The sequence below is a fragment of the Chenopodium album genome, chromosome 22 (genome assembly GCF_948465745.1).
Source record: "Chenopodium album chromosome 22, dcCheAlbu1.1, whole genome shotgun sequence".
NCBI classification, from domain to species: Eukaryota; Viridiplantae; Streptophyta; class Magnoliopsida; order Caryophyllales; family Amaranthaceae; genus Chenopodium; species Chenopodium album.
The window spans coordinates 30,982,220-30,998,156 of record NC_137855.1 but is presented as its reverse complement, the minus strand read 5'-3'; the positions used below and the strand labels follow the sequence as shown (position 1 = coordinate 30,998,156).

The window sequence follows — 15,937 nt, the reverse complement described above, 5'->3', positions numbered from 1 at the left end:
CAAGTAAATAAAATAACAAGTAACAATAATAAAAGCAATACATTTAGAAATATAAAAAACCTTAAACAAGTAATCTAGCAAACAAACTACACATGCACAAAAGAACAATAAATAAATAAAATTAAAATCAGTAATGTTCATACCCTTCTTCAACTTTAACAACTTCAATAACTTGACTAGCTTGACTAGAAGTTCCAGCAGGTTTACGACCTTTAAGCGCTCTAGTAACTTTTGGTTTAACATCAGGTTTAACATCCTCCTCAGCAATTACATCCTTTACTTGAGGCACATCCACTTCTGCATCCATTTCTGCATTCTCCTCAACTTTATCCTCAGCATTATCCTCGGCATTCACCTCTGCACACCCCTCAGCATTCACATCAGCCTGAGCATTCGCCTCATCCTCAGCATTCACCTCAGCCTCAGCATTTACCTCAGCCTCAGCATTCACAACATTTGCTTCAGTATCCAGAACACTCAAATTCTCATCATTCAATTTTTCCTCTGGTTCTATATCAAAACACAAATAAACAAAATTAAAAAGCAATAAATAAAGCCATAACACAAATAACACAAATACAAGTAACACATAAAAGACACTCAACTTTTACCAAAATTAAGAATTATCCTACAATAACAAGTAACATTATTATACTACAACAACAACTAACATTAGTTTATAAACTAATGTTACTAAACATAGCAATTAAACTCAACAAACAGACAAAATTAAGCAATTGAAACAACATAATACCAGTAACCATCATATACATACAAGTAACAATAAAATGAACTCCTAAACAAATAACAAAACAAATGAAATCAATGACACAATCAAGTAACCCTAGAATTCAACAAAACAGAAAAAATAAAAACATTTACAAGTAACCCTAACTATCGCAACACAAAAATACAAACAAGTAACAGTAATAGTTAATCCTAAACAAACAGCAAACTAAACAAAATCCACTAATCAAACAAGTAATCCTAAATTCAACAAAATGAAACAAAATACAGCAGTTACAACAAGTAACCGTAAAAATCACAACATAATTCCGAAAACAATAAAAACCCCAGCATCAAACAAGTAATCCTAAAATCCAAAATAACACACATCAATTAAGAATAAACACAAAAAATGATGAAATTAAAATCAAAATTTAGATTAAAGACTAAAAACCTAGGTCGAAACACTATCAAAATCAACAATAATGTAAAAATTAAAAAGAAATACCTATAATTTAAATCAAAACAATCAAAAAACAACGATCAAAACACTCGAAAACAACAACAAAGAACAAATTCTTTAAAAAGTGCAAAATTACCTGTTTCATTAACATTTTTACAAGTAGACGATCCTTTCTTTCCCTTAGGTTTGATGATCTTCAATTTAACCATTTTTAATCCGTTCAATAATTCAGGAAATAACTAGAATAAAGAAATTTAGAGAGAGAAAACAAAGAATTTAGAGAGAGAAAACAAAGAGAAAACAAAGAATTCAGAATTTAGAGAGAGAAAACAAAGAATTTAGAGAGAGAAAGAACGAGAGAAAATGCAAAAAGAGAGAGAAACTGTAATTATGGCGGTTGATTAGACTTCTCATAGAGAATAATGGCGGTTTTGGGGAAGTGGGAAAAATAAAAACTGGCGTCGTTTCAAAAAAAAGAAAAAAAAAATAAAAAAAAAAAACTGGAAAATTCAAATCAAACGGTTGAATATGTAAAATAACGGGGAAAGAAATGGGCCCGTTATTTTTGTATTCAAGTCCCGTTAATTTTTTGGGCCTTATTTATATAGGCCCATTACATGTGCTGGCCACACCATATGGCCAGCCACATACAAAAGATTGTGCTTTTTCTTATTTTTTTCCATGGTGATTTGTACCAATAACGATCCACAACATGACCAATAACTTACTCCCTTCGCCGTAACCCTAATCGTACCACTCTACCTCAGCCGAAACCTCAACCCCTCCATCGCCTTCAATCGAAAATCATGGAAAATACATACCTTTAAGAATTGAGGAATTACTTTACTCAAGAAAACAGAGAGTGGTTTTTGAATTATTCTGCTACAAGTAATATATACTGGGAATTGCTGTATTTATAAGGGAGAAAAAGCGGATGAACATAGCTGAGTTCTCCATTGAAGCGCACTCAACATCGCGCTTGACGTTCCCCTGAGTAAGTTATTTCTTTTAGTAATCATCATATCAATTTCACAATCCAGGGTTCATCTTTCATCTAATTTAATTTGATTGTCAGTTCAGTAATTGTAGTGTTCGAAAACCGGAACTATTACTTCTAGCTTTTTGTTCAATTGTTGTTGGGTAATTGCATAAAAGTTGCTACTTAGATAAGTTAGGTTTTGTTCACTTGGATTTAAGTTAGAAATCATGATTTTGGACAGTTATGGAAGATTGGAACAAACCCTTTACAGATGAAGAATTGGTAGCCATTGATGCGGCATTTGAAGCAGCGGCTGCTTCAAATACCGCTTTGTCTTCTTCATTGCGCCTCAAAACCTCCACTCCATTTTCTGGTTCCATTCAAGGCAAAATGAGTTTGGCTCCGAATCCGTGCTCTACAAAATGGCCTTTTCATCAAGGTAATTGTACCATTTACTGCCTGTTTGATATATAGAATTATAATTAACATTATTATTCAGAATCAGTGCTCACCAATTGGTAATGATCATGAACTGTGATTTGCTTTCCTTCATAATAATGGATTAATGGTGGTAATGATCATGAAATGTGATATGGCTTTAGAAAGAAGCAAATGGAGGAGAAGGATCTTTGTGGATGATCATGTGATATAAATTCTCAGTTTATGTAGCCAACCCCATCTCTTTGGGATTATTAGACTATGACTTCTTGTTGTATATTATGGAGTAATGTGTTTCTACTTTTTAAATATACTAGACTACTCATTGCACCCTTTTCTTTAAAGGATTTTTATTGAAAGTTCTCGTGTAAAATAATTTTCTGCAATTTTGAAGTTAAGTTTTTTTTTTTTTTTTTTTGTTTTTAACTGTATAAAAGCCCCACTTAAAGGTGTTTACGTGCTGTTAACCCTAAATTTTAATCATCTTACTCATGGGGTATATAATTATATATGTAATCTGAATTTCAGAGTATGGCAACAGCCAAAAAGTACATTAAAGAAAAAAGTCATATAAGCTTTCTAAAAGTTTGTAAAATGACGGTATGGCCGTGTAGAATGGAGTCATAAGTTAATTTTTAATGTCAACATACTATTTGAAAGATGTATTCTTTAGTAGAGAAATTGATGAGTTTCTTTGTATATGATGTAGATCAAAGTATGGCATTGCATGGGAGATCCAAGAAGCGACCACTAGAGCAACATGTTCGCTCATCTACTAATAGACTTCAAATGAAAAGGCCAAGGATGCCAATGGCCGTAGTGGAGACCCGGATGGTGAGGAAATGGGATGAGATGGACCATGACATATTGGTCACCATCATGAAGTACATGGTGCAGGGGTCGTATTTGGTACGGGGGTTTAATCTTTTCAAGCCCTTTATAGTGTGCAAGTCATGGAGGTCAGCTGTGTTGGATTCACTCTTCCCGCCCGGCAATGTGCTGGATCTTTGCTTTTTGAAAGGCGCCCCAGCGGAGGAAAGGCAGTATTATCTATTTTACTTGAAATTTTTGCTCCGCCGCCCTCACCAGTACAACAAACTAATTATTCCCAACATTAATTTTAGAGGTGAAGCAGATATGTACATTGCGCAAAGGTAACACCCCTACAACTCTAAAGCATCAAAGTGCGATATCTTTGATTATTCAATGATTTAACTTTTGGCGAATATATCATTCTGACTTTCCATTGTTTCACCTTCTATGTGTGTATGTGTGCCCGTGTGTGTAGGATCATATTGTTTGATGATTACTTATGGAAACCCACTTTTTTCCAGATATTTGTATTATGATTTATGTGGCAATTCATGAGTACGCTATTCTCAGCAAGTCCCTGAGTATCTATATTGCTGTCCTCCCACATGCTCATGTGAAGCATTTGCTGAATATACATACTTGAAATGTATGATAATCTTGAATGATTGCTTGCTGTTTATCTTATATTCTGGAGCGTTAGCAGAAGTTTCAGTTGTGCCTACTCTTTAATATAGTTCCAATTAAGTCACCATTTCATCATATAAGGCCATGGAGTAGCCAGCGATTGTCTTCCTTGAAGCTTTGTTGCATGGGAATGGGATTATGTCAATTTAGTGAATAAATATTAAACAACACAGTTAAGAAAACATTACAATGAAGTTGAAGTTGACTTCTTGACTTTGATATCCTTGCCTACTAGTGGAAAATATAATCTATCGCAGCATGTCTTCTATTTCATGCTTATTACTTCCTTTTGTTGTCAAATAAAGTTTGTAATAGCCTTACCAATCATTTTGCTGTTTAGTAATCTACAACAACAGGCAGGTTGGCGATCCAACTTTTGGCTTCACTTGATTTCTTCAACCCCTGGAAATATCTTCTACTTTTTGAATGAACTTGTTTTGGTTTGGTTGTGAATTCATTTGGATGTGTAAATCATATGTAGATAGCAGCAAGCAGCAAAATTAAGTGACCGTTGTGATATTCCTAAACCTATTTGGGACTCTCAGTTAATAAACAATAACATAACCCAATGGCTCAACAGAGGCCCCTGCTAAGGTAAGATTAAGGGAGGGTTGTGTGTACGTTGTCTTGCTCTTAGTGGAGTGATTGATTTTAATCAATCCTTGAGTTGAAGGTGTGTCAATCATGTGCTAATGTGGCATCGCAATTGAGCATGATTGTCTTAAACTAATTATGCCACATAATCAGTTTAGTGGTTTGGAGTTAAAGTTTCAATGGGTTGATTTTTTACTAATTTATTTTTTACTTATTTTTTTTTATTGAGAAGCTTCAGTTGAGTCCCATATGAGAAATGTTGTCTGCTTGATCTAGAACTTACCTTCAATTTTGCTCATTTGCTGCCCATTATTTGCTTTATTCTCCATTTTTGTCTATTAGAACCTAATGTCAATTTTTAAAATCATGGTAAGTTTCACTCATGATGGTTGTCGTATTGTGATTCTCTCTCTCTCTCTCTTTTTTTTTTTTTTTTTTTTTACGTATATATATATATATATATATATATATATATATATATATATATATATATATATATATATATATTGACAGTTTTAATTTTTTACCACGAAACTGTGTAGAATACTGCAAATGGACGCCTCATGGTCAACTGTAGTAAGTCTCACTAGTGTGCTGCATGCACTGAACTACTGAAGTACTCCTAGGCAAACTGACCTCTAAATTTAGCAAGATATGGCTCATGTTTATTTGCTCTTAATTCTTATTCTTTCTAAGTATACATGTCTTTATCATGCTTGTACATGATTTTGTAAAGTTGTGAGTGAACATATTTCCAATTCTCTGCAAGCTAATTTTTCTCTGACATTACAGGTTGCCTAAGTTGAAGTGTATAGTACAACCAACTTCCCTTCTCTCTTGTGGTCTTAGAAGATTGATTCCTTATTGGCCGGAGTTGAACGAAGCTCATTGTCATGCTGCGTTAATTCCTTTGATTTGTAAGCATTGTAAGAATATAAAAAGGCTGGACCTCTCTGGACGCATTGGAGATGACAGAGCATATATGCTTGCTTCTCACTTCCCTCAACTTATGCACCTGAGTATCCAGTCGTGTATTCTATCACCAAATGCTTTATCTATAATTTTGCAAGGCCGGCCGGATCTCACTTATCTTGATACTCGACATGCTTTCTGCATTGAGGGATTTCTTCATGGTCCCATAAAAGGGAAGGTGATTGCATGGGATGAGGATGAGGTTTGTCAAAAAGCAGTTGGTATCAAAACATATTTGGGTTGTGCTCGGAAATGTTGCTCTTATTGTGCTCCACTCTACTCACCCAACATTTCTCGTGAAGATTTAGTTCGCTTTAGTGTGATGTAGTCATGTAGGAGGCGTTGTCAAGTTCAACTATTAAAGAATTGATTTGGAATTGTTCACAAGTCACTTTGTAGTTGTCCATTCCTACCCCTCCATTTCCATATGTGTATTAAGGTTATGCTAGCAAAATAAAAGTTGTTTTATGAGTTGATATTTAAATAAAACTTTTTAAAGTGAGAAATTATATTGCATTGATAAATTTATAAAAAAACAATGCATTAATATATCAATATGTAAACATGGGCACGGGCACGGCACGACTCCGGCACGGGTGGCGGTATGGCACGGCAAGTCGGCTCACTTGTGGGCCGTGCCGTGAACAAATTTCTGGAATTTGGCACGGGCACGACACGTGGTAAGGTGGGTGGCACGGTGGCCGGCACGCTGGCACGACCCGCCGGCACGACACGTGGCACGACCAGGCACGACCCGGCACGAAGCCAGGCACGGCCCGGCATGGCACGACCCGTGCCTTGAGTACCGTTGGAAAACTAGCCGTTTATAGCCGTTTTCCAACAGTTCTAAAACGGCAAGTTTTTCCTTTTCCCACCCAAATTCCCTATAAATACCTCATATTTTCCTCCAAAAATTTCACAATTCATCAAATCATCTCTTCTCTCTTATTCTCTATTATTATTATTATTGTTGTTATTATTATTATTATTATTATTATTATTATTATTATTAATTATTATTATTATTATTATTATTATTATTATTATTATTATTATTATTATTATTATTATTATTATTATTATTATTATTATTATTATTATTATTATTATTATTATTATTATTATTATTATTATTATTATTATTATTATTATTATTATTATTATTATTATTATTATTATTATTATTATTATTATTATTATTATTATTATTATTATTATTATTATTATTATTATTATTATTATTATTATTATTATTATTATTATTATTATTATTATTATTATTATTATTATTATTATTATTATTATTATTATTATTATTATTATTATTATTATTATTATTATTATTATTATTATTATTATTATTATTATTATTATTATTATTATTATTATTATTATTATTATTATTATTATTATTATTATTATTATTATTATTATTATTATTATTATTATTATTATTATTATTATTATTATTATTATTATTATTATTATTATTATTATTATTATTATTATTATTATTATTATTATTATTATTATTATTATTATTATTATTATTATTATTATTATTATTATTATTATTATTATTATTATTATTATTATTATTATTATTATTATTATTATTATTATTATTATTATTATTATTATTATTATTATTATTATTATTATTATTATTATTATTATTATTATTATTATTATTATTATTATTATTATTATTATTATTATTATTATTATTATTATTATTATTATTATTATTATTATTATTATTATTATTATTATTATTATTATTATTATTATTATTATTATTATTATTATTATTATTATTATTATTATTATTATTATTATTATTATTATTATTATTATTATTATTATTATTATTATTATTATTATTATTATTATTATTATTATTATTATTATTATTATTATTATTATTATTATTATTATTATTATTATTATTATTATTATTATTATTATTATTATTATTATTATTATTATTATTATTATTATTATTATTATTATTATTATTATTATTATTATTATTATTATTATTATTATTATTATTATTATTATTATTATTATTATTATTATTATTATTATTATTATTATTATTATTATTATTATTATTATTATTATTATTATTATTATTATTATTATTATTATTATTATTATTATTATTATTATTATTATTATTATTATTATTATTATTATTATTATTATTATTATTATTATTATTATTATTATTATTATTATTATTATTATTATTATTATTATTATTATTATTATTATTATTATTATTATTATTATTATTATTATTATTATTATTATTATTATTATTATTATTATTATTATTATTATTATTATTATTATTATTATTATTATTATTATTATTATTATTATTATTATTATTATTATTATTATTATTATTATTATTATTATTATTATTATTATTATTATTATTATTATTATTATTATTATTATTATTATTATTATTATTATTATTATTATTATTATTATTATTATTATTATTATTATTATTATTATTATTATTATTATTATTATTATTATTATTATTATTATTATTATTATTATTATTATTATTATTATTATTATTATTATTATTATTATTATTATTATTATTATTATTATTATTATTATTATTATTATTATTATTATTATTATTATTATTATTATTATTATTATTATTATTATTATTATTATTATTATTATTATTATTATTATTATTATTATTATTATTATTATTATTATTATTATTATTATTATTATTATTATTATTATTATTATTATTATTATTATTATTATTATTATTATTATTATTATTATTATTATTATTATTATTATTATTATTATTATTATTATTATTATTATTATTATTATTATTATTATTATTATTATTATTATTATTATTATTATTATTATTATTATTATTATTATTATTATTATTATCCCTTCTTAGTTTTCTTGTTTTTTTTTAACTTTGGCTTTGCCTCTTTGGAATCTACACTCTTTAAAAAGAGAGAAGTTCACCGGCACTGTTCCTTATGAACAGTAGGCCAGTGCACGGACGATACTACCCTCCAACTGGGTTTTTTTTTTACGGTTCTGCCATCCAATACCTTTTGCTGCTTTCCCTCACCATCACTCATTTCACTCTCTCTTCCTCCTCTCTTTCTGTCTCCTTCTCTCTTTCCCAACAACTTCATAGGACCTGATCCATGGCGACATGGCCTCCACTCCCTATGTCAAAGCTCTATCTTTCACCTTTCTTTTTTTAGATTTAAACCAGGTTGAAGGTAAAGATCTCGACCCTCGTTTGGATATGGTGGTTCACGCGTGTCTGCGGGTACAGTTGAAGTTACGCCGCGGGTTGATGTTAGGGAAAATGATGGTGGTCGAATTTAATCTATATAATATGCAGGTACTTAGCCCTAATTTTTCGTTTGATTTTTTTTTTAAAAATAAATTAGTATTTGAATTGGAAGGGAGAGTTAATTTTGATGCGATTGTTTTAGGGTTTATTGCTTTTTCGGGAGAAGGATTTGATCTTTTGCTTATTTTTTTTTGTGAATTTCCTCTTTTCTATGATATTCAATGTAATAAGGATGGAATTTTCTTTGTTTTTGTTGTGAAATTAATCTTGGTGCTGATAGATACTTAATTTTTTGTCTATGAGGTGAAGAAGGCAGCAGAGAATTAATTCTCCATTAGCTTATTTAACATATATATATTGGATCCTATATGAAAATTTTTATAATATATGCTTAACTTGTAATTAAGTGCAATAGTTTTGAAGAAAATTCTTTCTCAACGATATATTGAAGGTTGAGTTTTGTTAAAATTTATATGAAAATGTTTGGTTTGATTAGATTAGATTAGATTAGATTTGGATGTTTTGTTGTCATTTGTAACATATGTAAACCCTATTGAGCTGTAAATATCCCATGTCTAGATTTTTGGATGTTTGTGGTCTGTTACTTGACACAATGGATGATTAACTGATAAGAATTGTAGTTTACATATGATGGCGACTTCTGTTCAATAATTAGTACTCTATGCTTTCTTCGATTGTTTAGCAATGCTATTTTCCTTTTTGATACTTAGGTTAGGATGTTTTCTCATGTAGTGTACTAAGTGATGTTTATCCAAATTTATGGTTTTAGGAACTGGAAGACATATTTGGCAAACCTCCTTTATCAGCAGGCCCTTTAGGTTTAAGTGGTTCCGGAGATGTAACTCAAGATACTCGGTTTTCATCTCCTGAAGTATCTGAAAAAGTATGTGGATCAACCTATATTGGAAAGCAAGGGGAGGCACACATGGTGGATGTCTCTCCCAAAGAAAACACCTAAAGAACAGCCGTTGCAAGTGGCAAAGTTGTGTTGGGAAAGGAGGTGTTTGATTTGGTATCAGCCAATCAGTTAGCCAAGGGAGATGTGCTTAGTGTGGCCAAAATGACAGGAATCACAGGAGCAAAGCAAACTAGCAACCTTATCCCACTTTGCCATAACACTAGCCTGTCACATGTGGATGTTGATTTGGCCTTAAATCACCGGGATTACGGTGTTGATATCCACGGACAAGCCTCAACAATGGGAAAGACTGGGGTTGAGATGGAAGCTCTGACTGCTGTCAGCATTGCTGGGCTAACCATTTATGATATGTGCAAGGCTGCCTCAAAAAAATATTGTAATTTCAAATGTGAGGCTTGAGCTTAAAACTGGAGGAAAGAGTGGGGTTTGGTCCAGGGAGGAGTAATGCTGCTCAACATCTAGGTAAGTTGTACTGACTGCATGTTGCTATGCTGCTTATATTGTTACATTTGCTATGGTGCTTATATTGTTGCATCTTGCAAGCAAACTGTCATAACTGATAACACTAAATATAATTAGAAGAAACAGTTACTGAATATTATCTCTGTTCCCAGCTTCACACTTCAATCTGTCTGTCCATTTTTTATATAAAATTATTAGCCATTAAAGTATTTAAACTTCATTCTGCTTTTCATACATCTTATGGAAATTTTGAATGCATGTATGCACTTGGTGGCTGTGGTAATTCTCTTTCCTCTTTTATATGAAGCAGCTTTTGAGGTATGCTGATTCTTTTTTCAAATCCATAGAATATCAATTTCTCTTTTGGGTTTATCGTTAAGTTAATTGTGAGGTAAGTCAACTTTTAGTTGTTCTATACTAGATTATTGAACTGTGGTTGCAATTAGTGAAGCTATTAGAAATTTTAAAGGTCAATTTGATGCTGTAATTTTGATATGTATTTTACTTTGATATTCTGAGGCGACAAGAATTTAGAGTGGTTTTGAGGTCTCCTTAGATTTTTTGGTTTTCAGGTCTCCTTTGATGATTTTGTACTTTTTGTTTGAAATTTGGTGTGTTTTGATTTTAGGGTTTAATTGGGGTTCTTACTTTGTTTTGGGATGTAGATGGGACTGCATCAATTTAAGGTGAGTAATGGGATTACATCTATGTGGAGAAGCTCAAGTACTGCCATCACTTATTCATTTTCGTTTTCACTCTCTTCCTATTCTCTTTCTCTTTCCTCCTCTGCTATTGTCCTGCCATTTTTCCACTTTTGCTTTTAAGCTTTTTCGCTCTTCCATTGAAGGTGACTCTGAGTTTTCCATTGAAGCGTGTTCTGAGCTTCCTTTCTTCCAATATAGCTGAGGTAATTACTTGTACTTACTGAACAATAAGTGTGAATTTTTCAATAATGGAAATTCTGATTTAATAAATGGAAATTCTAATTTCATAACTCATAAATTCTGTCAAATTTTGGTTTTCAGTTTTACTTTTGGTTGAGATAATCAGATTTATGATTTTTTTTATCTTACTTTTGGTTGAGCTATTCCGATCATTTATTAATTATGAGTTTGTTGAGTTCTCCTTCAATCATTTACTTTTACGGTTTTATTTAGTAAGGAATATTATAATAATTAAGAAATTGTGTTGATTGTTCTAAGGTTGGAAGTTCTAATTTTTTTTTTGCAGAAAAATTTGGTGGTAAACTGGTGATATCTTGAATTCTAAAAACGTTCTTGTCAAACATTAAATACAATGGTGAATTGGTGATACATTGTACAAACTAGAGCCGTTGTCTCCTGTGTTTGAAAGTGAAGAGGTCAGTAATGCCAGTAGTTGATTTACTTAAGTATATAGATTTAGTTGAAACAATTATCCTATTTTAGATCTACTTTGTCAGGCTATCACTCTCTATGATGATTTATCCATAAAGAAAGGACCGGTTTCTCTACAATTATTCTAGATATTACCAGTTTCTCTACAATTATCCTATTTATCCATAAAGAAAGGACCATAAATTGGTAATTATTCAAGAAACCGCTGCACATCCATGATGATTTATCCATAAAGAAAGGACCGGTTTCTCTACAATTCCGAAATGGATGTGCAGTGTACGCATTTAGGCTGTGATATTTGCCTTTTACTATTGCTGAATGGCCAATAGTTATTTCAATTCTTCTGCATCCCATAATTACATTTAGGCTGTGATATGTCTTTCTTAAAGTGACGTTATTGAAAATCTTATTCAGGTTTCAAGCTGATTTTTTGACTGAAGTTTTCAAAACGTTTCAGATTACATGTATTTTAGCTTCTTAAATGAATTTCAGGCTGTTTCTGAATGATTGAATTTGTTAGAACAAAATAGAAGGGAGTTTATAATTACGAAGTTTGATAAAGCTGTAGAAGAATTGTTCGTGCTAATTAACTGGTAAAATAAGTGATTTCCGTTTTTGATCTTTTTAAAGCTTTGAGCTGTTATATGATATTCTTATACTGATTTATTCAAGTAAATTGTTTGTAATTAATAAACTGAAATTAGATGGTGTGATAACTTAATGAATTTTAAGTTATTGGTTTGCTAACTTATGATGTATGGATATATCTTTGTGCAGGCTGATTTTTATCTAGGTGATGGAACTTTTGCCAGAGCCCAGAGCTGCTATTCCGAGTGGTGCATCCATTGGTGAGTTCTTCTTCTCTATAATTACGGCTTCTTTAAGTTTAGGTATCAGTTGTAGTATCAATCATTTGTATTGCTAGCTGATTGATCATCGTTTTCGAAGTTACAATGTTTCAACAACTATATGCATGTGAATTATCAGGAGTCTATGAAGCCCTTGAACTGAGAGATGGAGGTAAAGATTACATGGGAAAAGGGTGTTTCTAAGGTAGCCATTAGTGTTAGTTTCACTTTAGCGGTAGTCATGACAGCTTCCTTTCGATTCTAAAATTATCTTTTGCTCATAATGGTTGTTGTATATGTGTAGGCAGTTGAATATGTGAATGAGATTATTGGCCCTGCTTTGCCTGGTAAGGTATGCTTAATGATGAAAATCTATTGCTGTTCAATCTTCACTTTTCTCTATTGAACTCAGAAAAAAAGTTTTTGGATGGAATCTTGGATTGATTGGATTACAAAACAGGACTATGTATTCTACTGCATTTCATTTGAGACTCTTGTTTGTTGACGTTAAGTTCAATCAATTGAGTCCTTTGTTGATAATAAGGATTGTGATTAATTTTTTTGTGGTGTAAGCATGTTAATTGTGATGGGTTTAACTAATAAATTTGGGACTTTTGTGACTTATATGATTTTCTTTGTGTATGATGTTCGGTAGTTCCGGTTCAACCAATATTGAGAGTAAAACTATAATATTTGAGTTGTGCTTTTTGATGTAGGTAAAATTAGATGTGCTACACAATTCTTGGTTTTATACACTTTTGTTTACATGAATGGAGCTTATATAGAAAGGATTTTTTTATTTGTTCTATTTCAGACAACAGGGCAACAGGGCGGAGAGTAAAACACTCTATTGAATGCTAAAGTTAGAGCTCAAATTTGCAGAAAGGTAGCTATTACACTCAAATTATGCAAATATCTCAAAACCAGTTGTTTATTCAAGTTGCTTGTGAGATTACTCAATAAATTGTTGCTTGTTAAATTAAATTCGTTTTAATAATTTTTGCTTTTGAGTAATTTCTTTGTTGTTTCCTTCAATTTTCATTTTAGAGTTTTGTTTATTGCTGATTATGTACAAGTTATCAGCAAGAACAATGATGAGAGATAGTGAGTTTCAGCCTTTAAGGCTTGCATTTAGGTCCCTGCGTCTTAGAATACCTATCCCTTTTACTATTGCTCATATTTGTTATTCGTGCTATCTAGACATGTTTAAGAATCAAAGTTTGATGGGCAATTTACAATTTCTGAGGACACATGAAAAGAACCACTAGGTCTTGGTATTGCATATTCGAGCGGATGATGTAGAATACTTGGAAGAGGCCAAATTGATGGTTTGAGTACTGCATTTTGTTCCCCTTTTACAATTTAAAAATATATGATAACAACTTTAATTCATCTTACCCACAGAAGTTTGATAATGGCAATTTGTAACTATTACTTCATTGTACAATTTTTTTTTTCTTCCACTCACCACTGTGCGTAGTAGTGTTTTACCTCTAATTTGAAGGATGTTTTTTCTTGCAAGAGAATAATCATAGTTGTATCTTGATTAATGACATGGTAATTTATTAATTGAGATTGGTATCTTGGATGTCATGCATATGATGTTGGTTGCCCCCGAGTCTGTATGTGGGACTTAGAGTTGGTTAGGGTTTTGGATTTATGAATTTTGTAAATTTTAAATTATATTTTGGAGGATGTGAAGTTTCAGAGTTCCCTAGAACAATAATCAACGTTTTTAACCTATGAGGCTTGTATTTTTAGCTAGCCATGGTTCTTTTCATGTTTAAAAGTTTACTGATGTAAATCGGATGCTTAAGGTTGTAAAGTTTGGTTATTTATCAATTTTGTGAGCCCCAAAGTAGTTAAGATATTCTAAACATGTAGATGATTGGAATGTTGGAGGTTAGTAATTTTATGATTTGAAAAGTAATTTTTATTGTTCTTAGAGTTGGATGAAAATAGCATAATTGAATTGGACTATTTTTTTTTATAAAATCTAAATTGGTGCATGCTGATGAATACTGATTTATCTGTATATGAATGACTATGATGCAAATAATTAGGAGCTTTGTGGATAATTGAAGTGATGTAGTTGGTAGGAAAATTGGATCTAGGGATTTTCAATTTTGTTTAATTTTAGGGAATTTAGGATAAATGGGATTCTAAAGTACAATGTTTTGTTAGTTGTTGGTTTATAGCAAGAAGAAGAGGAGATGGGAGGATCAAGGTTGCATTACCAAGGTTCAACAACTTTTTGCAGAATGTTTTCGGAGGAATGGAGCTTTGTAAAAGTATTAATCTAGATGAGGATGCGATGTTGCTTACGGAGCCGCCATTCATGCTGCTATCTGAAGTGGTGTTCGGTAGTCGATGTTACTTCCTTATAAAGTGAAAATGAGTGTTGATTAAGGATTGGTGTGTTTCTGACCGTTTTTCAATGATTGATTCATTTCACAGCATGATTGGTATAGTTTATACTTGTGTGGTGGAAATGGAGTCAATAATTTATTTATTTATTTTTTGTTACATACTGTTTTTATTCCTAAGGTTGCTAAGGGTAGCCAACCATTACCACCTTTGCAGGCTTTTTGTTATGCTTTTTAACCTATGGTAACTAAAGAATCTCCCTTCTCAATCCATATTTGATACAAGGGTCATAGCAAAGTGTGAGCTTAGCTAACACTTGAATTGAAATTAAAGTGCTCCAGTGTAAGGGATTTGGAAGTGTAGATGTATTTGGCTCCTTTGTTTCTACTTCTGTGTTAAGTCTTCATAATTAGTTTTTGTAATTGAAAGGTTGTACTGCAAGGTAGAGATTTGTAAGAGATTCTTATGTTGACAATATCAGATTTTTTTTTTTTTTTTTTGCAGGATTAAGAAAATCAGTTGCTATATGCTTGCTTGTAACATGGAGGGAATCAAAGGGAAAAGAATGAGAGGTGATATCTGTTCAGGAACTATGATTATGAGTCTACATTAGAAGAATGTGTGTTCCGATTCGACTGCTCATCTGATGATAGAAATTCGGCATCTCCTAGCCTGTCATTTGTGAATTCTGAAGTCAAAGACACTTCTGATTAGTGAAAACCTTCCTTTCTATATACCTACATTTGACTGCACTCTAGGGCAACAAGTTGTTCAACTTCAGCTTAATCTTGTTCCCACTATATTCATGCCTGCAATCTGGGACATATTTTTGATAATCACTATTTTCATTCTTCATATTAATATCAAAGCATGGTTTTGGTGTCTTTTTCTCA

General features: G+C 30.2%; 1 protein-coding gene and 1 pseudogene across 2 annotated transcripts; both read left to right on the top strand.

Moving 5' to 3' along the window:
• The first annotated feature begins 1,912 nt into the window (after window positions 1–1,912).
• LOC145605080 (F-box/LRR-repeat protein At3g48880-like) lies at window positions 1,913–6,128 on the top strand. The gene is made up of 4 exons (XM_081661097.1): window positions 1,913–2,183; window positions 2,410–2,607; window positions 3,316–3,760; window positions 5,490–6,128. Exons 2-4 carry the CDS (start codon window positions 2,412–2,414, stop codon window positions 5,995–5,997), a joined length of 1,149 nt encoding a protein of 382 aa, XP_081517223.1. The 5' UTR covers window positions 1,913–2,183; window positions 2,410–2,411; the 3' UTR covers window positions 5,998–6,128.
• A 2,680-nt stretch (window positions 6,129–8,808) lies between these two features.
• On the top strand, window positions 8,809–15,937 carry LOC145603639 (uncharacterized; annotated as a pseudogene). Its single transcript, XR_014104885.1, has 9 exons — window positions 8,809–9,099; window positions 9,842–10,453; window positions 10,764–11,360; window positions 11,684–11,813; window positions 12,607–12,677; window positions 12,817–12,882; window positions 12,982–13,029; window positions 13,492–13,563; window positions 15,549–15,937. The product of XR_014104885.1 is annotated as an uncharacterized LOC145603639 (transcript).

Excerpts from the sequence above, each read along its gene's own strand:
- LOC145605080 (XM_081661097.1), top strand. The coding sequence starts at position 2,412 with ATGGAAGATTGGAACAAACCCTTTACAGATGAAGAATTGGTAGCCATT. Across the intron at positions 2,608-3,315 it reads AAAATGGCCTTTTCATCAAG|ATCAAAGTATGGCATTGCAT; the intron begins GTAATTGTACCA and ends TATATGATGTAG. Across the intron at positions 3,761-5,489 it reads GATATGTACATTGCGCAAAG|GTTGCCTAAGTTGAAGTGTA; the intron begins GTAACACCCCTA and ends CTGACATTACAG.